This window comes from Lissotriton helveticus, chromosome 3_1 (assembly GCF_964261635.1).
Source record: "Lissotriton helveticus chromosome 3_1, aLisHel1.1, whole genome shotgun sequence".
NCBI classification, from domain to species: domain Eukaryota; kingdom Metazoa; phylum Chordata; class Amphibia; order Caudata; family Salamandridae; genus Lissotriton; species Lissotriton helveticus.
This window is the reverse complement of record NC_136061.1, coordinates 1099402675-1099425172: the sequence shown is the minus strand read 5'-3', so window position 1 is coordinate 1099425172 and position 22498 is coordinate 1099402675. Positions and strand designations below refer to the sequence as shown.

At 43.1% G+C, this 22498-nt stretch overlaps 1 protein-coding gene across 1 annotated transcript in view; it reads right to left on the bottom strand.

Moving 5' to 3' along the window:
* The window catches only part of PLA2R1 (phospholipase A2 receptor 1), a 974624-nt gene that overhangs the window by 232708 nt on the left and 719418 nt on the right, over nt 1–22498 (bottom strand). Inside the window, exon 14 of the mRNA XM_078681678.1 lies at nt 19590–19674. Coding sequence (XP_078537804.1) covers nt 19590–19674 — 85 coding nt within the window. The remainder of the gene's footprint in view (nt 1–19589; nt 19675–22498) is intronic.

Below are 22498 nucleotides of genomic sequence, written 5' to 3'. Positions count from 1 at the left end.
CAAAGGGAGGTAATTGTTTACATTTCTTTCCCTGACTGTAAAGTGAGAGGATTTTGTGAATCATACGCAATCTTACAGTTAGCGAGAAAGGAAAGGCTGTAGGATGTCACTTTTTTCCTAAAACACAACAACATTTAAATACCTGTAAATGAATAGTGTGTATATTTTAGAGTATGTCAGTAGTTAGGAAAGCACATAAGAAATACTTTTTTTTATAATTCTAAAGTGTGATGGAACAAATATTTTAATAGGGTCAAAGCACATCTATACACTTGGTGATGTGCAAATGAAAAATTCACTGAAAACCGATTTCCACATGTTATTGTTTGTTCGCACTATAATTTTTATCAGTAAAACTGTATGTGCAAAATTAGTGTCCATTTCAAGATGTGCTTCCTGTGAATAACAGTGTGTTAACACAACATACTTTATTAATACATTTGCCACAGTGTGCACCAAAATGCACACTTCTGCTAAATAAATTTGCTTCACCTGTTCTTGCTGCGATGCTTGGAAATTTTCTAATCCCCATGACTTCAATGATGTAACACTGATAACACCACCCCAAACCAAAAAAAAAGCTTGGTGAGACTAGTGCCAATGTCCTGAATGAACATCGGGTGTTCAAATTTTCTAAATACAAACTGAAAATCAACTCTTTGCAGTTTCCATCTTGTTTTGTCAGCCCCTGTGTGATACCGGCTCCTCACTGGGTGACCTTGCAATGGGAGCCGATATCATGTGACACAGTGGTGCCGTGTGTGGTGACATGTCTACTGTCAGATAGTGTGACATTGGTTTTACTCTAACTAATCTGACTAATTTGATTACGCATTCTGGGGTTGTCCCCATGTTGGCGCTTTTATCTGTCCCTTGTCATGCTTGTACGTTACATAATTGGTCTAACATAGTTCAGCTATGCTACACTGACCCTTTATTTGTGCCAAAGTACCTCAGTAAGACTAACATTCAACCAATCTTGCATACAGCCCATATACAAAGAAGTGCGAAGGATATTCCAGTGTGCCACTATGTTGTGCTTGCCATATATTTATGAGGTTGGGTCTTTTCATACACCTGTATTTTCACTTTTACTGTCTCCTTGCGAGTCATTGCTCAATGTCTATGCGAATGAGCATCCGACATAACATTAAAATCTCCCACCCACAATACACAAGCTTCAAAGTATTGGACACAAATACCTGACGTTTTGGGGTAAAAAAAAAGATCATCCATATTTTGGGGGGGGCTCATAGACACTACGTGTGCCCACCTTATTGCCATCTCATTTTGTTTCCCACATCCAGGCACATTTCTTCACACTCCAATTAATTTGTTTTTCTGTCAAATTGTCATTTGCTATTATTAGTTATTTTTTCCAAAGTTTTTTCACTAACCCCTGAATACACTTCAGCTGAGAGCAAAGAACGTGCCTACTGCTTACATAATATCCTCACACTGCATGGAGGGCATATTTTTTTCAGAAGTTGTTGGAACATATGGCTTACATTCAAGGAGAAGCCAAAGTCTTCGTTGCTAGGTCCGTGTATATCTGCCTGGGGCAACCGTACTCTTTACTGGTGTAGTGTCGGACGCCCGCTGAGTCTCCAAGATTGATGACTTGATTGTATTTCCATTTTCCAGAGATAAGATACTACAAAATATCCTCCTATATGTGAAAGACCTCACCAATGACAGCGAATGACATGTTCTAGTTCTTTGTAACCAAAGGATCATGAAAGCAAGATGCGTTTCAATGACAAAAGTTACTTTATTCTACAACTATTCACATTGACAAGAATTCAGTGTAAAAAAGTTAATGTGTATACTTATTAAAAAAAAATCAGTTTCTATATTGTAGATTTTTTACGAGTTACATTAATAATTTTGGTGTTCGCTTTCAAACTCCTGTCTCTCTTCTGACATTTGTTATTTGCCTCCAAACACCTGTCTCTCCTCTAACAATACTCAGTTTTCCTGATCTAGCCAACTGTCCTTCCTTTTTTATAGTCTGGCTTGATAGTGCAGCTGTCGCCAGACAATTATGAGAGCAACACTAGAGAGGGGCTTTGGCTCCACCCACATGTTGGGTACCAGAAGTACATGTTTTGTTTGGGTAGACGTTGTGTGCTTTCACAAAAAAAGTGCTTGCCCTCCACCTGCTGTGATCATTTTGTTTATCCAGCTGACTTAGCCTTAACTTTCAAAGGGACACACATGGCATTGTAATATTGTAAAAGTGTCTAAGATTAGTAGATCATTTATGGTGTTTGACTTTCTGTGGTAGTAGTACAGATGGGAGGAGGGCAGACATTAACCTACGTGGATATTTAGGTCTGGCGTGACAGTGCAACTGTCACCAAAATTATTCCACAGTTCTTTGCTTCCACTAAAATACACATTCAACCTATACTATTTAAAAATTTTGAAATTATCTAACACATACAGAATGTGATGTCCTCGGTCATCATTCAGGCATTTAAACAAATCCAATGACCATATTGTATCACATAGGAAGGGGCTGCAGGTGGAGATACCATATCAAGCAAACCATATATGATGGTGCCTCCTCATTCCATTGCTTGTGTGGTCAGAAATAATCGATGGCATATAAAATGATCCATAATAGGGAAGACTGATGACCATATCCAAAACAAACCCAGGCAAAAGAAAATCCCTCCCACCCACATCGCCCTCCCACCCTCCCTCCCCCAGGCATGGCACGTAGAGCACCAACATTAATAACTACATTAGTCAGACTCAATACCTCTTTCCACTGGACAATATGCAGCTTTACTTTGGATGGTGGTATAGGGCTGCAACAAGACCATGCGTGCTGACAGGCCGACAGGGGGACCCCCGCATTCAACCTATACTATTTACTTGTAGTGCTTCACATTACCATATAACATTCCTTTAAAGCCAGACCTTTTGGCATTGCAATACTTGTTATTTACTTGGGTTTGATGTTATGCAGACCCACCCCGCTGACATAGGTCCTCTCTCTACTCTGCGGGATTTCTCTTTTGGCACTCCCCTAACTGATATGTCGGAGATTTCAATAGTGTCCATAATTCTAAATACTTTGGGGCACATTAGGATGGCGGGCGGACGAAGATCGGGACCGCCCACCATAAGGGCGGGGGTCCCGTTGGGGGTATTGGGATGTGGCCGCCACAGTGGCGTGCACATCCTATATGTTTTGCATTGTGGCGGGCGGTGCTCTCTGCACCACCCGCCACAATGCAAAACAGAAGTTGACACACTTACATATGCAAAGCGGCAGGCACCGCGCGGTGCCTGTCGCTTTGCATATGTAAATGTGGGGGGGGTACCATAGGTACCCCCCATGTGCCCCCCCCCGACAGTACCGGCAACCTGGGGGCCCTGCAGGGGGCCCCTGCAGCAATCTCCGCCTGCATTCTGCCATTGTAATATGGCTGGCGGTGTCCATTGGACACCGCCACCATATTAATCTATTACCGCTGCGGTCGCAAGGCGACCGCGGCGGTAAAGCGGCGGACGGTCTTTCCTTCCGCCGCTGTCCCCTCCGTCATCCTAATCTGGCGGAGGGGAAAACGAGAGTGGTTGTCGGGCGGATTGCCTCACCCTGGCGGAGGCAATCCGCCCGACATCCTAATGACCCCCTTTATGTTGTGTTTTATATATATAGCACGAATATGACCCTGAGTAGGGTATGAGAGCGCTTTACATTACATATATTTAACTTAGAACAAACACGCTGGTCATGTAGGTTTCGTAACTATACACAAAGTACAGCAAATTTCAAGAGATAATTATGCAACCAAGTCATAAGTAATTTTACATTGTAATGTGAGAGAAACATTAGAGTTTTAACAATCATATATACAAGACAAAAATAAGATTAATGTTCAATGAGAGGTAGCATATGTATGATCAAGAAGGATCTATGATAATGTCTATACTGCTGAGAATATGGAAGAAATTGGCTCATATAAAAAGATTTGGCTTCATTTTTTAACACAGCGTTGGACGAAATTCTTCTAATGTTCGGGGGGGGGAAGCGTTCCAGATTCTAGGCACTGCAACAGAGCAAGCTCATTCATAAGTTCTTTTCTTATGGAAATGGACCGGTTGCAGTAATAGATCTCAGTGACTTCGGGTAATGTGGCATCCTCCTGATAGAATGATTTTCTTGGCCAGATACACTGGTGTTTTGTAGTGTATTGCTTTGTGAGTGATACATGCCATTTTTAGTTGTATTCTTGCTTCGTACGGCAACCTATTATGCGCTTTCAGATGAGGGGAGATGTGGCCAATTTTTCTGGAGCCAGTTCTAAGTCTTGTGGCCGCATTAAGACAGGCTTTCAGAGGCACTGTTGAAATCTTGGGAAGACGAGCTAGAGTTGTGCAACCATACTCAATCCTTGAAATCACTAATGCGTGGACTGCTGTTTTAAGGTCTGAGTTGTTTATGAAACTTGTGAGCTTTCTGTGGTAGCTTAAGTGGAAGCAGGCGTTTTTTACCATTGTGTTAATATTTGATAACATGTTCAGGTTTTTGTCTAGTATAATACCCAGGGATTTGGAATAATCAACAATCCATGGAGTACAGTTTAATGCCGTGATCAGGTTGGTTCACTCTGATCGTAGCATTTTTCTGGGGGGAAATCAGCAGGACTTCAGTTTTATGCGGGTTAAGCTTGAGGTGATTGGGGCGAGGCCGACAGCCGAACATGGTGGCTGCCTTTTAATGGAGCGCTGGACCCGGGCTCGCATATCCTGACTTTAACCAGCTCCACGCGGCACCTGACACTCTTTTTTCGATACATCCTGGCCCGGGTGGTGGAGGCGATAATCGGAATGGCTCTCGACCCGCCACCTACCCGGGATTGATGATTGCTGGTGCCCGAGGCCGACAGGCTGCCTGAGGGAGCGAGCCGGGCCTAACGACAGGAGCCCGCCTGCTTGTTTGCTCGATCGGAGCTTGTTTGCTCGATCAGTGTATTAATTACCCTCTTCCAGTTGTTCAAATGGAGATTATATGATTGTGTGTATAAATTCGACCTTTTTCCCTTGTTACCTTTCCTCCCCTTCCCCTTGTAATTTTGGGCATGACTTTATAATCAAATTTACCTGAATGTATTGAAGTGTATAGTCATTGACCGTGACTTATAGTACACCGTGAATAAAAACTCTGTACTTCATTCTCTGTCTTTATATACACGTTTGATTGTTTTGACAATTTCTTATTTTTTCCTTTCTTGTCCGGGACCACTCTGTCCATATCATCTGTTTGCTCGATCGGAGCAGGCTCCTGATGGTGTCTGACCTGTAACAGGGGGCTGGCGGAAGGTGTCCGGGCTAGGAAGGAGTGCTCTCCTGGCGGCAGTGTACCTGGTGGTGTAACGGACCAGGCGAGACTGGCTGAGGCTGCAGAGCGATGGAAGTAGTCCCCCGGGGCTGCTTTATGCAAGTCCCTGGATTGCGGCCTAAGGCGGACCCGCTGGAACAGGGCGCGGCCGCGAGAGTGCTGTACCCAGGTGGCCTCCTGGGTGCGGAGACGTGCGCATCAGCGGTGGGGGCCCCTGAAGGTGCGCCCACTATACAACGGGGCCCGGCACCAGGACTACAGGAAAGCTGGGAGGTGCCACCACAGTGAGTCTGGATAGATGCTCTGCTAGGGGGGAGAGGCGGTGAGTTGTGGAGCAGGCTTGCAGAATGGATATGTCCTTGGAGGTGGGGGGCCTCCCACATACCTGCTTGAGGCTGTAGAATCCTGAGTGCCACGGAGCCTTGACGGCCATGCTATTGATCCTGGTGGGGCATTCTCACATACTGAGTCACTGGAGTGAGTGAGCGAGGGGTTCCATGGAGCCCTGCGCTGTGGAGCGTTAAGGCCGGCGTTGTTTCTAGCGCTAAGTGAAGTTTACCAGTGGTGCCCATCCTGGCAGTTGTGGTGTCGCCCCTGCTGGGTTGGGATTCACCCGATTCTCCTCCTGCTCCACAGAACAGGAACACACCGGTGGCCTCTCACGGACTGCCTGATGGTGATGGGCGCAATAGAGGAAAGCAGCAGGACGCCGGGCCCAGTGCAGACCCCGCAATGGTGCAGGTGGACCTTAGTGGGGCGTCGCAATTGCCTAGCTGCATCCCACCTACAGCCGAGATGGAACCTGTGAACAAACTAGACCTCATCTTAAAGGAGGTCAGGGAATCGAGGAGGATGATTAACAACCACAGGGGCTGTCCAAAACCCAGAACCCGGGACAAGCAATCAATACACCTAACAAAAGGTTCAGGGGTAAAAGAACATTAAAATTGGAAATACATCCAACAGTTTATGAAAGAAAAAAACTAAAAATGACAAAATGAAATAGTTGTTGAAGAAGCCCTTCTAAACAAATTATTAGTATCACAATCAAATATTTATTTTGACATGTTTCAACAAGTTTTAAGAACATTCGTAAACATACAGATCAGCTCAACACAAAAAAATGCTGGTATACAAAAAGAAAGAAACATACAGACCAGACATGTGGCAAAAAAACTACAAATTACAAATTTTAAGCCACAGAGAGACGCTTCTCTGTGGCTTAATTTGTACTAAGGACACAGTATTTATGTTTATGTTGTCCCTTTATTCTGATGTGTAGTTTTTTTTGCCACATGTCTGGTCTGTATGTTTCTTTCTTTTTGTATACCAGCATTTTTTTGTCTTGAGCTGATCTGTATGTTTACGAATTTTCTTAAATTCCTTTGGGGAGGGGTACAGTCCTATTGATTTGCTAGTTCCACGACGGCTGATCACTGTCATACTTGCATCATGGTCTGACTACAAGACCAGTGTGATATCCCAATTTATACACTTAGTCAGTATAACATTGTAACGTGGAACATTAGGGAACTGACTGGGTTCCATACAGCAAGACCATAGAATACACGCCCAACTACTAAGGAGGAAGGCGCAAACAGTATATTTGCAAGAATTCCACGTGTTGACTCAAGAGGCGGTGAAGCTGCGTAAGAAGTGGAGGGGGCAGGTTTTCACCACTAGCTACTCTGGGTTTGCACAGGGTGTCACCATCTGGATTTGTCATGGGGTGCCCTTTACGCCGCTGGAACATCGAATAGACAAGCAAGGGTGCTACGTATTTATACGTGGGTCCCTGGATGGCCAAATGGCAGTACTAGGTAGTATATATGCACCAAATACCGAACATTTCTTTACCACCCTGAACCTAGCACTGGCGAGATGGGAAGCACACCCCTGGATTATTGGAGGGGACTGTAACACGGTTATTGACATTTCCTTAGACAGGTCCCATCCCCCCTGAATGGTATGGGAGTAATTCAACAGGCGAAGGCGCTTTGTGGCTGGGCTGCTGGTTGGGCCCAGTGTGATGTGTGGAGGATGCGGCACCTGTCGCACAGAGAATATTAGTTTTACTCCCCGGTTCACATGCTACACACCAGAATAGATAGGATCTATTGCTCTAACAATATAGCAATGCAGGTAACACACACTACATATCTTGCAAAGACCTTTTCAGATCACAATCCCCTGGAGTAAACGATCACATGGGGCAGGGTACCTACTCCGGTGCCTACTTGGAGGTTATGGCCACAATTGTTGGAGGACACAGTGTTCCGTGCCGCCATGGCCGACACCATTACAAACTACTTTAAAGAAAACAGTAACACAGCTTCTAGCAGCTTAATTGAATGGGACGCCTTTAAGGCAGTAAAACGTGGAAGGGCTATCAGCACGATTTTAGGGGCCAGACAGGAGGTCAATAAATCCCTCATAGAAACGGAACGCAAGATGGATCGCTTAGAACAGGAGGCAGTGAGAGACAAGGAAAAACAGGGGCCACTCCAAGAAGCCTGCATACAACATGCCGAATTGTTAGAATCCCTTCGAACTATAGACTACCAGCGATACACACACTGAGGTGGACAAATGAGGGGCGCTCTTGGCTAAATTATTGAGGGATGACCCCCCGGCCACGGTGTTTAAGGAGGTCACTACCTCGCGGGGCGATACAGCACATACACAAAATGACATCAACACGGCCCTCTGCGAATACTATACCCAGCTCTATAGCGTACCTGCAAATAGTGTGGAAACACGAATAGACGACTTCCTACACACACTAATGTGCCCGCAACTGACTTCAGCTGCCATAAAAGACCTTTCAGGCCCGGTTACCAAATCTGAAACAAAAATGGCAATCAAGGGGCTCCCTCACAATAAAACACCTGGACTGGACGGGTTGCCAGCAGAATTCTATGACACTTTTAAGGATTCCCTCCTACCACAAATGGAACTCCTATACAACACGGCATTGGAGAGAGAAGACTTGCCACTCACTACAGCACAGGCATTGACGATCACACTACCGAAACCAGGTAGGGACCCCACTGACATGGCAGGCTACCGCCCACTGTCGCTCCTAGCGACGGAATATAACATTCTTAGCAAGATTCTAGCAAATAGGCTCATATCACTCCTACATAAATTAATACACATAGATCAAACAGGTTTTCTGCCAGCCCTTAGCACGTCCTTGAACACCAGGAGATTGCATTACCTAATGTTGGCTGCCCCACCACAGTACTCTCAGGCTGGATGCTTGTCATTGGACCTCCGCCAGGCGTCTGACATGTTAAATTGGGAATGCTTATTTAAAGTGCTGGGAAAGTTCGGATTACCAGAGGGTTTTCTTAAATGGCTCCACCTGTTATCCCAAGCCCCCACTGCCCGTGTCTGTACTAAGGGCCATATATCAGCTGCATATCCGATATTTCGAGGGACGAGACAGGGGTGCCCACTATCGCTACTCCTGTTTATATTGGCGCTGGAGACCCTGGCTATTAAACTGCGTGCAGACGCACAAGGGATGGATATTCCGATCGGGCCCACCATACACCTTTTTTCGGCATACGCGGATGACATTATCCTATATGTCAAAGACTTTAGGTCGGATTTAACACCTTTGGGCGAGATATTTACTGTCTTTGCGAATATATCGGGACTGGCCATCAATCTGACAAAATCCCAAGCCTTTTTCTTCCGGCAACAGACACTTCCGACGATTGTTTCATTTGGGCCAATAGCGCTACAAGTCGCACCACATACATTTAAATACTTGGGCATACATGTGTACCGGACTCACAATGACCTGTTGGATGGCAACCTGCACAGGGCAATTAGAGCCCTTCGCTCTAGTATTTCCTTTTGGATTTTGTTGCCGCTGGCGGTCATAGGTAGGGTAGCCATTACAAAAATGGTAGTCCTTCCGAGACTGATTTACTACTTGACGAACTTGCCAGTGCTGCCCCCACAGCGTACTTTTAAACTCTGAAATACCATGCTAGTTGATCTCATCTGGGGGACTCGTAGGCGGAGAATTAGTCTCAAAAAGCTCCAACTTAGTACGGACAAAGGGGGACTTGGGGTCCCAGACCTTAGGGCCTACTATTACCCTGCCAGTTGCAATGGCTATCCTTTTGGATGGCGGAACGTAATCTACAAGAAATAGGGTTCACCAAGTGAGACATAGCAGCGGGAGCATTGCATACGCTGTTACTGCCACGCTGTAAACTCCCACAACTGCTCCCCACGCCATTGCTACAGCGCTGCATTGCTGGAAAGCAGCACTTCACTACACGGACATGCACCCTGCATATGAAAGTAACATCCCCCTGGTGGGCATACCATTGATGGCGGGGCGTATAACGCAACGTGCCATCGCCCCCCTGGACCGAAGTAGGAGTTAGCACAGTATCGGACCTGTTCCATGAGGGGCAATTGCTAGATTATGGTAACTTTGTCAGGGACACAGGAGTGCCAGATCATTAGTACATCCTATGTGCAGCTGTAACGAAATATGTGAAGGCCCACTGGGCCCCGCACCGACAGGAACCAGCTACACATGAGTTAGTCAAGATGCTACACTACATGGGAAGGGGCAGACACCTAGTGAAATGGCTGTATGTGGGGATACGTGCACATACGGGAATAGCCTCACCCAGCTACAAGATGCATGGTCGGGAGACATTGGGCAGGCCATAGAAGAGAAAGAATGGGGGAAAATTATAGAACACCCCAGAAAGCTTACCAGAAACGCCAAATTTAAATTTATCCAAACCATGGTGCTTCATGGGGCCTACCTTACCCCTCATAGATTGGACAAAATGTTCCCGCAAACACAACACCATTGACGTAGATGGTACGCAATTGGCACTGAGCTAGCACATATGTTATGGTCCTGCCCTCACATAAGGGATTTTTTGGACTCAGTCAGGCGACTTATCTCTGCGGTCATACAGAGGGATATAGCCAACACGATGGGGGAATGTATTTTGGGTCTTCACAAGTCCCCCTCAAAACCCAAGGAACAATACAGATTCGCGAACCTGTAGTTAATTTTAGCAATACGAGCAATCACTATGCGATGGAAGTCCAAGAAACCACACCCCATATATAAGTGGCATGGCAAAGTGATCAGGTGGAATATTGCAGAAAGTGCGGCTTTAAGGCGAGAAGAGGCCAGGGGATTACGTAAAACCCCGAAAGCATTGGAGTGGGATACAATGGTAGAATCCTTCAACACGCAGGAGGTAGATGTTGTGGAATCTCGCAACAATTCCCAATAATGCCTGCGGATCCCAAGAACCTGTATTGTACACGTTACTACTAATCATATGATTGTATTTTCACTGACTGAGGTTGCGTAATGCAAAATACCGCTTCAATATTGATGTTGTTTTACAAATGGAACTGTCAGCTGGGTTCGTGTGGACAACCACTCTAAAGATGGTATTTACATGTATACAAAGGACTGAGGGGAGGGAAATTGGTATGGGAAAGTTATGTTTTTATTATCGCAGTCTATGAAACGATGGGACGAGAAATGTGTACCCGGCTGGGTAGGCGGGGTTACCCAGTCAATGATGTAGATGTATTTGGTCCTTGCTAGAACGCATTATTCACGTATTGTTTGGATAGCAGGAAAAACTGCTAATGATACCCGTTTCAGATGTGCAACAGTTTTATTGCACGTGTCACTATTGCTATGTCTACAACAATGTGCATAATGTCCCATATGCCTAAAGCATAACAGTTCTGGTATTGTATAACATGAAAAACTGCTAATAAAAATCTGTTTAAAAAAAAAAAAGCTTGAGGTGATTGCTAGTTAGCCAATGGACGGTACTCTTTATTGCCTCGTTCATAATACCTATCTCTTTTATCGATGAGATTGTGATGTAGAGCTGCGTGTCATCTGTGTACATGTGGAAGGAGATATTTGCTTGTTGTGGGGATCCTGTGAGTGGCTCTACGTACTGATTGAATAAAGCAAGGAATAGTGTTGAGCCCTGAGGAACACCAATATCCTTTCTGGATGAGGCTGAAATGTTGGGTTGACTATGAGTTTTAGCAATCTGTTCTCTAAGAACAAGCTAAACCACTTTAAGATAGTGCCCTCTAAACCCATCTGATTTTTCAAGCAATCTTGTATTTTAGCATGGTTTACCGCTCCGAATGCGGATGAAAGGTCGAGCAGCATTAGGAGACAGGTTTCGTTGCCATCAAGGGCAAGTACAGCGTTGTCCACGATGTGCAGAATGGCTGTTTCAGTACTGTGGTTTGGTCTGAATCCTGACTGGAAGTCATTCAATAGATTGAATTGAGAGATGTGAAGGCTCAATTGTTGTTGTACACATTTTTCCAGGACTTTGGCTAGCATAGGAATGTTTGTTACTGGTCTGAAGTTGTTCAGGTCTGAAGGAGTCTCTGTTAATTTTTTAAGGATTGGAGTGACTTGCCCTGTTTTTAGGCAGTCCGGTTTTTAGGCTTGTGATAGCGATGCATGCATTAATAATCCTTGTCCATGAAGGGATGAGTAGATGGTTTATTATAGACCAACAATTTGGGGGTAGAGGATCGTTGTAATGAATGTTTGGTTTAATGGTTGGGATAATCTTTGCAAAATCTAAGTCACTAAGAGGCTTGAATTCTGACTAAATCTTCTGCTTCAGTGCACAATCCCTCAGAAACAGAAGGATTTCTAGTGTATATCAGGGCTTAATTTGTGCCGGTGCTTTCCGGTGCTTAGCACCGGCACATATTTCTCAGGGCCGGGTCTACGTCATAAAATATTTCACATTGAATGGCTCTTTGATGCATGCCTTGTTAAGAGGCACATTCCGCCTCCCTGGGGAGGAACTGCCCGAGACAGAGAGCATACAATGGAGCAGATCGTTCTTCTCCCAGGCTGTAATCACGTACCTCCTGTCTTAAAAAAAACACAACGCAGCTCAGCCTCCAGGATAAATCAGCCTTCTTCTCAAACAGGCACCTTCCCCCAGCTCTAACTTCCGCCGCCTCTCTGTTTCCGTTTCCTGCCCCTGCCATGGTCCTGACCTGAGGTCACCCGACTAGCAGCAAAAGGCGGGCATTTTTACTGAAGGGAACGTTTGAAAAGAAATAATACTGTGGCTCCTGACTTGCTCCTCCTGAACCTCTTGGGAAGGTAATGTGAACTTTCCAATAGATTTAATTTCTGGTCATGTTGGGTGTGATATGTTTACTTCTGCCTAACAAATGGCCATGCGATTTACAACACATAGCAGGCAAATCGGATTTAATCATATTTTAGAGCCTGGAATATTTAGCGTGTTTATAATTTAAAAATGTCTTCTTAGAGAGTTACGTATTTGACTTCTGCTGGGTTGGGGTTCTGTTTTTGGAACTGTGTGGGAACTAGAATGAGCAAAGGATGCAGAGCACGAAGGGCTATGTACATCAAGGATGATTGCATTTAAAGAATAAATAATGGCTCCAGCCTGTGCCAGCAAAACATCTGTTGTTTGGTAAATTATGTCACCAACACACTTATCTCAAATTAGAAATCCGGCAGGGCTGACACAGCACTTCATCCCGCTAATCGTAATAAAGGAATCCTATTTAGCTTGTAAGACTGCAGCCTCTTCTGTATGCTATACAAATGGTCAGTACCCTGGAGGGCTGTAGAGCCCAACCACCCGTGGTTTGCATAACTCCCAGACACCCAGCTGCTTTCAAAATGCTGCAGGTAAGCACTTATTTAAAATGCAGTTAATTGTATATGCTTTAAGTCTGTAAACCTCATGCATTGCAGGCTGCCGTGTTCTCATTTGCCGCTCTCACCTTACATCTGCGTTAAAAGCACACGCCTGAGATAATCAACCATCAAGAAATGTATTCCTCACACGACATCGTCCTATATTAGTTGTATAGCACTAAATACCCTCACCACAGTATATTGCCAATTCTGACCTCTTTCAATGTGCACCCCAACAATAATTACATTACTGCTCGCTGTGGGTTATTTGTACAAAAAGCAAAAATATCGTTCTCTACCTAAGGTTTCCTTTTTAAGACAGACTTTAATTTGGTTTACATTTTTTTTTTTTACATTAGTGCACTCCCTCAGCAGGTTATTACATACAGACATGCTTGCAGGTACTTCCTTTCATCCGGTGGAAAAACGATAGTGTTTTTTTTACAGCAAGAAATAGATATTCATTTTTTGGATGCAACGACTGTCCTTCAATTCAAGTGCGTGTTTATCACTAACAACATATTTAGTACAAGTAACTGTGCAGCTCATTTGAATACTTTTTATAGTAACAGAAATTTCAACAAAAAATTAGACAATTCATAAGCTGCATCTCTAAATATACATCCTTAACTGCGGTCAACCAGTCAATAAATTCAGATTATTAGACCTCACCAATTTTTACCAAATATCTTATATCGGTAGTCCTCCCACAGCACACGCCTTTTGTGTTTTTTATCATATTTTAAGCACGGACTTGCTTATTTATGCAACTGTTTTCTAAACAACTGCCTGCTGCCATTTTTAGGCAGTCATTAGTAATTAATATGTTCCCTCTGTACAGTTGTAGGGAAGTGGGTGGCAGATGTTTTCTCTTTACCACTGTCACCCTCGCTCTCTTTGTCAAGATGGTGTAATCGTTAAACAATTATTATGTAAACCTGCTATCTGCCCAAAATCTGATCTTCTTTTTGAAGTAACTGGACCTTTTTTGGGTGAACGCTTTTTTGTCTGTCCTGATTTACACCCCCAACCACTCCGATTTACTGACAACCCTTCCTTACCTTCATCACCCTCACCCGCTCTCCCTTTCCCTATCCTCCAGGTCCAGCTTCGAGTCTCGGCTCAAAAGCCTGTGATTCTGGGCAAATCACGTCATCCGCCGGTGCCTATCTAGCAAATGAATGTGCCCTAGGGTAACGTAACTGGTGCTCATGTAATCCGCTATAATAATCTGCAAACATAGAAGGGTGAAGACGTGATGGAGAGTAAAGGTGCAGGGAGTAGCCTGGGCCTCCTGGGCCATAATCCAGAGAAGAAAATTACCTCCCAAGTAGTTAGCAGTGCCAATTTAGGATGTGGTTGGAGCAACTAGAGTAAGTGGGTGGAGACGAGGGAAGTGGGTGTGGCCTCCCCAAAAAATTTGAGCACCTGCACTTCATATTTTACAAATTAAGCACTGGTGTATATAAACCATACTCTACCTCCCAGCTAAATTCGGGCTGCTAAAGACTGCTCAAATGAAATTTTCAGACGTTCACTACACCATAAAGCAGTCACTCTTAGTACCTTCCTGAGGGTCCCAAACTGAAATATCTAATATTCTAATCTCAATCTACGTCCTATCCTGTACTAGGTGCATGCAGACCAATGCCAGATTTTACTCATATCCGAGCCTCCTTAAAGGATCACAGCTTTCATTTATCTCATCTAGGCTTACTTCAAGGCTAAGGGCTGAGAAGCACCATAGGAGTACTAATGCTCAAAAAATTTAATAATAAGTTGTTTGTCATGCTCTATTGGAGGGCACATTCAAGAGTAGAACAAAAACACACACCCACACCCTCACACACACACGCAAGCGTGCACATGCATACACAAACACACAGAGTGATTAATAATTTTTTCTCCTTACATTCGGTCTAAAGAAGGAACCCAGTACCGGCTTATCACTGGACCATACCACTAGGTTACATTAAATTTACCCAAGAGAGGGAAGATATTGGGGTTCAGATCTTGCTATCTAAGGCTGGCCAGAGTCTTCGTAGTTTTGCTACTAGGAACTTATTATTGAAACTAGTCAACTGACAGTAACTAGTTTCTTGCCAATTGCTGATCTATGTTCCTTTGACTGTCTATTTTGAATGAGCATGCAGTAGTGGTGCTGGTGCCTTTGTGCCTATGCCAGTCACTTTATTCACAGTAAGGAGCACAAGCTGAATTGTCTATAGCTCTGTCTTATGATTTTAGGGTAACCATCTAATTTGTGGGATTGTTCATTACAGAAAGTGCCAGTGCTTAATTTGAGATGGTGGTTGAAAATGAGGGGTAACCAGCTCTTATTTTTGGGGACTAGCACTTATTTTTCCACATCAGACATTTACAGAGAGCCAGAGAGGGATAAACACACAAATCACAAAGATGGTGGAATAGAAAGACAGAGAAACCGTGACAAAGGGAGAAGGTAGGAACCTGCTGTAGCGTGATAAAGGTGCAAGGAATGTCTGGCAGCGGATGAAAGAGGCATGAGGTGGAGTTAGGACTATGCAGCCTTGGTATTCTGTGCATCAACATTTAATTGTGCCAAATGCAGGCTTCTAAATAGGGCCCTGGACACTGGCACTCATTCTTTTGCATATTAAGCACAGGAAGAGCATAAAATACACTGAATTGTGGTTGATTACTTTCATATTAAACTTGTGGCACCCCACTTTGCTAACTCAAAAGAAGATTGGTATTACTGAGTTGGTGGGTTCACTGAGTGAGGAGTCTAAAGGCAGTCTAATAGTAAGCTTATCAGGCACAGTCTAGTCTGTTCTTAAACTTTGTTTAATTTATTATAGGTTTTACCTGCTATTAATTATTATTTTACAATTTTACAAAAATTCCAATTTAGTATATGTGATGCTACAGCTAGCGGCACATGTATAAAAATTAATATGTGATATTTCTCATTTCTGGGATATGATTCAGCATCTCTGGCTTGCTGGCCCGCAATGACTTCTTTAAAAGGTAAGGCATCCCTTCAACAAGAAATGGAGAGCACCAAAAGAAACTGACATTCTAAGAATTTGTAAAGATTGACCAAGACAGAGGAGTTCTCTTGAGTATGTTCTTTGGCTTTTTCCATCCAAAACGTGGGGTATCCAAGACCACCAGCAGATCGATCTCTAAGACCCCATTTTTAAATAGATGTTTTTAAAATATCCAATGGGAACTTCTTGTTTTAAATAAATTGCATACATTCATGAAAAGCCCTACAGTGATACAAGCAGGGGCATTTGTGTACCTCATCTGTTTCGAGAGTTTACAGACTACACAACAGAAGTGTCCTGATAAAGCTAACCAAGATGCCTCCATAATCGCAGATTCTCAGCTTGGACATTTGCCCACTTCTCAACGAAATATTCACATACCCACATTTCTATGAATCCAAAGGTGGCCATAAAATGTACATTTGCATCTCTCTTTTCCCACATGTTTTTCATGATCAGCACTTTTAACCCTTACATCTCATCTGTAGTTACACCAGCACAGCAGCTGAATTGCCCAGTTCCCTCTACAGGGACGAGTTCTTTCAGTTGCTGTACCTATCCAAAAATATTGAGTACTAGAACAATAGAAGTGCTGCACCACCTGTTATATGTCTCTTAACAGCATTGCAAACAGTAGTCCAGCTGCCACTTCTTTTCGATCCTGTTGTACACATCATTTCTTGTTTCCAAGCTGCTAAAAATGTCATAAATCCCTAAATGCCTTAAACGTGTACTGCTCTGGGGCTCTGGATGCCTCACTCTTGTTACTTGACCTGCAACCTTCTCATTTATTTTCTTCCACAGCCACCCACTCATCTATGCCCCACAATATGGGGAATAGATAAGTTAGATAATGTCAAATAATAATCTGAGTTTGGTCCCCAGAAGGGTCAGACAGTCAGCAAGTACTCCTGTTTTAAGGGCATCAGTGACACACTGAAATGCCACATCTAGTACCAGAAGCCTACCCCATACTCCTACACTGTCATTATCTATGAACAGAACCTCATACAAGTAATGAAGCATGTAGTCAGAACTTGCCTTGAGCTTGAAAGTATCTTCTTACTATCATTTTTTCAAGCAAGTATTATTATTCTGAACATCTTACTGACATAACTTTATCCATGAACATCTCCCCCCACATCACTTCCCAACAACTGAGAATTCCAGGTCTGTCAAGGTGGCCTATTGAAATGAAATTTGATATTACCCTAGGACAATTTTATGTAATCCCTGAATCAACTGACCTCCTTTGCTATTTTGTTAGTGTCTGAGTGAGGCAGGTGAGCCACCACATATTTTCAATAAAATCATCCACTAATTCCCATCCCAGCCAAACAAAGATAGCTGCAGAAGAGAAAGAGCACTGATGTGTAGCGAAAACACTAGGTAAGTCATAGCAATGCTCTAGGTCCACAACTCCATAACCAACACCCGTGACTTGAAGGAGTCCTCCACAATCTGATCTAAATTCTTCATCAAACCACAACCAAGCTAGAATCCAAAGTAAATATGTACTCTTCTAATTAATTGGCACAAGAATAAGACAACAGTCTTCGCTGCACGTTTTTGCAGACTAAAGTAGTAAAATGAGGAAGGTTGATATTTAGGTGCCAATATTGACTGAGTGCTCACAAAATCTCATTCTTTTTTCTTCAATACATTCTCCCACTACACCCCTTTGTACCAACTGAAAGAACACTATACATTTCCCTGCTGCAATAATGTCTTTTATTGACAATATTAGAAGCACATTAGAAGAGAATCTGACAAGATCTGAGTACTATTAACATGGAAATCAGTAACATGGGAAGGCTATTCATAAACCCTCCAAGGTGAACTCTCCATAGATATGGGGCCAGATGTAGGTAATTCTAATTTACCGATTCTTAAATACCGAATTTTACCGATTCGGTATTTATGAATCGGTAAATTAGAAGGAGGGAGATGTAGGTAAATTTCTTTTTTGAATTACCGAATCTGTAAAAATCGGTATTTACCGAATCGGTAAATACCGATTCGGTATTGCCCATTGATTCCTATGGGCCTTGAAGCCCATAGGAATCAATGGGCAATACTGATTCGGTATTTACCGATTCGGTAAATACCGAATCCTGCAAGGGTGAAGGGGGTGTCACTTTGACACCCTCTAGCACCCCAAGTACAGGCACGTGTAACATGTGGCACACATACATGCCCTAAGGGCATGTCTGTGTGTCACATTGCACAGGTGTGCATGCACAGATGTGCATGCACACCTGAATTCGGTATTTTACCACCCAATAGGATTGGGTGGTAAAATACCGACTCTTAAGGGCCTGTGGCACTCTTTGAAGTGCAACCTACATCTCATTTACAGAATCTGTAAATTTACCGATTCGGTATTTTACCGATTCTGTATATTTACCGAATCGGTAAATTTACCGATTCTGTAAATGAGATGCCCCCTACATGCCAAATCCTAAATACCGGTCGGTAACGGCCGAAATCGGCCGGTATCGACCGGTATTTGGGCTCCTACATCTGACCCCTAGTCTCTTCAATTTCTAATCACTCAGCTCATAAAGGAGCCTATGAGAGCTTACTGGGTCATTAATCAGGTCCTCATGACCTCGGTCCCATATTAAATGAAATAACAAGCTTTGCAGTAAATCGTAAAAAGGTGGATTAAGACCTAGGCAGCATTGAACGGCTTGATGATCCTTAAGCATGGCACACTCTTCATATGGATGCCTTCTAGAAATGTCTGCATTTGTTTCACTTTCCGTAACGCCTCTTATTCTCCTGTCAACAGCAGTTAGTCTTGTGGTCTATGATAACTGCCCTTTTCACCCACCCCCTATCCTTTCATTCCCTTGCTTCCCAATTTGTCTCTCTGTCCCTCCATATAAGGCTCCATTCCTTCCTTGCTTTGCACTAGCCAATCCGCTGAAGTACCTGCCATCACTATTCATTCTCTCCCCAGTTCCTCTTCTCTGTTGCTGTTCATAGTCATCAGAATAACCACATCAGTATTATGATCATAGTTGTTCATACTTATTCTCCTGCCACTCACTGAAAGCAACAGAGATGTACTGACATTTATAGTGCATATTGCTGCCCGAAATACATCCCTTTTGAAGAAACTTAGCGAAGCATAACATGAGTTGAACAGATTATGCTGTTTTTATTTCTATTTTCACTGCATCGCATTGTAGATCTGGATCACTGTAAACCTGTGAATATATATTGAACCCTCTTACCAACTTCATCAAATCTTTAAGGTATACATGCCCAACCAGTTTAAGTCTGTATTTTTCATGAAGCACTGTCATTCTTCTTCTAACAGACACTAACAGCTTTTTAGTTCTTTCAGAACGACTTGGCAATTAAGAGACAATCCTAAGTAGCAATATGCATGTCAATGAAAGCCCCTGGTATGTGTTGTTTAATATGTTTGTATTGCAACAAAGAAAACACTTACAGGTGTTCCATCTGACCACTCCCATGATCCTCCAGATAAGGGGTTTCTTCTGTTTAAACCTATCCAGAATCTTCTTCTGTCGGTCCTGTGATGAAAATAATATAATGTACAAAGAGATAGGCTTCAAAACAGGCTGCACATCATAACTTTCGGAAATGGATCACAAAAAATATTTCTCTTACTGCATGTTCTAACAGCTGAAACACAGCAAAATCAGGAGGAGGAAAAAAGGAGAAAACACATTTCAACAAATGTGGTCACAGCAATGACTCACTCATCAGTCATGTCTACAGACAATTCGACTAACTAAGGACCTCATTATGCGCTCACTACACATGACAAATTATGATATCAATACCCAAAAGAAAGCACATGGGACCTTTAGATAAAAGAGAGAGGTTCTAGTTGTGCTCAGATGCTATGCCACAGGTTAACTTCAGAGAGTCAGTGAGGCATACTGCCTGGCATTTGACAAGCATTCATCATGCAAAAACAATAAGCCAAGTGCACCTTCAAACTCCATATTGCGTACCACGTTAAGTTTAATGAATATCATAGGGAATATGACAAGCCAAGAGAGACTTTGGGCCATTGATCGCATGCACTTGCCATAAAGAAGGCTATCACTTGCCCTCTTGCATATTTCAGCAGTTACAGGTCTTATTATCCAGTTGGTTTGTAATCTATATATTAGTTTTACTGAAAATGCCCCATGGTATAATGCTGTAATACAGGACGCCACATGAGACAACAGAAATGTGAAGACATAGATAACAAACATGTTTCCTGTGCACTTCTGGATCACTCACCCAACACATTGAGCCACCCACAAATCGCCCTGAACATGCATTCAACTAAGGCTCTTGTAACAAGTTGCCCGGAGCAGTATCCCTGTGAGGGCTGAGGGATGAGTAGTGCTGCCAGCCATTCTGAGTAACCTGGTGTTTCTGTGCCACGATTAGCTGCTCAAACATATAGAACCTGGTAGAATTGGACTTGGTTTTCCCTGGTCCATTAGTAAATTTCCATTCCATTTGACATAACTCATAATCTTCAGATTTAGGTTTCATGATGCTGTGTGGAATTGGAGATTCTAGCCCTACACACCTAAATCAAGGGAACTTGTATATTTACCTTTCTGTCCTTGTCCAAGAGGTGGAAGTGAATACCTATTCACTATATTAATGATTGGGGTACTCAACCAATAAAACATGCCCCGGTGCTTAAGATCTACATTAGTAATTGCATCTGCTGAAATTTCATGACCCATTGGAGGTGGGCATCATGCACTGCCAATCCTAGAGTACTATGGATTCCGTCGGTCTCTGCCAACACTATACCTACTCAAATAAGGGTTGCCAGACAACTACTACAACAGCATCATCTTGGTATTGATGGCACACTGGTCTGATGATGAGTTGTTTGGATATAGACACCATCTAACTCACATCACACAGGTAAGGTGTCAATATGCTGCTACTGTTTCCTTTGTGAACACAAGCAGTTACTTGAGGAGGAAATGTAAATGTAAATCCAGTACTTATATAGCGCACGGCTCACCCCATTAGGGTATCCAGGCGCTGGGGGCCGTTGGGAAGATTAAGCGAGCTAATGCCCAGAGTCACATGGTGCTGGGCAGACCCCTGCCAGATCCCCAACGTCAGGTGTCGGTCGCCCTAGCCGCAGAGCCACACCTCTTCCACAGGTCCTCTCTGTGGTTTCTTGACTAGTGTGAGCAGATACAATGTCATCACCTGCCTTCTGGGTCATGGGAATCTCTGTTTTGCATCAACATTCATAGAGGCGGGATGTCCGCCAGGGTGCGGTAAAATGTAGAGGATTGGACACAGCAGTCCTAGGTGTCAGCTAAGATGGCAACCAATAACTAACCAAACACCAGGTTTGAAAATAAACTATTCAAATAAAGAAAGCACTGGGAGAAATCATTTACAATTTTTAATTCCTGGAATCTGGTTTAACGTTCCCTGAACATCAGGTTTCCAATACCCACTGAAGGGCCATTTCTCTAAGAACCCTTCATCCAAACACATTGATTGAGCTTATACACTCCTGAGACATGCCACTCTAATTGTCCACCCTTCACACAACTGTGCACTGTCATTGCCTCACTAACCAAATCTGTGCTCTATACTTAACCACTTTGTCCATAAATGCATACCTACGTACTTTATATTTGAGCCTCAAAATCCTGAGCCCATGATCCAACAAAGCAGATTTGGCAAATGTACTAAAAACAAGATCAAGCGGACTTATATTTTTAAACAGGCTGGACATCACAGAATCTGAAGAAGGAAAGTGGCAAACAATTATTCGAAATTTCAAGAAATAATGGCCACTGCAAATTTGACTTAGACTGTGAACATGAAAAAAAATTGTAGAAGAATGGGCAAGTTAATTTCTCTCATTTCTTTGAAGAGGCAGATAGACTGATTTTGAGATTTTCAAATAGTATTATAAACAAATAGCCATCAGTTAGATCAAGTGAAGAGAATACTAGGCTTGAAAGGAGTCAGGTTGATTAAAATAGATGTCAAACATAGCTTCGTTAAATAATCACAACAGTGTTCATTCAGTAAACTTAGCAAAGCTTAGAACATAACTTTACTCCTGCTTCTGCATGGTTACTGATCGTTGATTGATGTTTACTGTTCATTGCTTATTGATAATCACATTTTAATTTCAATCATTTTAGAACTTTTTAATGACAATTAAAAATGTACAGAATGTTAATTGTTTTCTCTGTGTAATTGTTTTATCTCATGAAAGGGTTCAATTTCTTGGAATTTCTTTGCCAAGTCTGCATACCATGCGGGCGGGGGAGGGGGGGGCACATAACATTGAAATGTATTGCACCCAGAATTATCTAGTAACCAAGGTATGGGAAACTG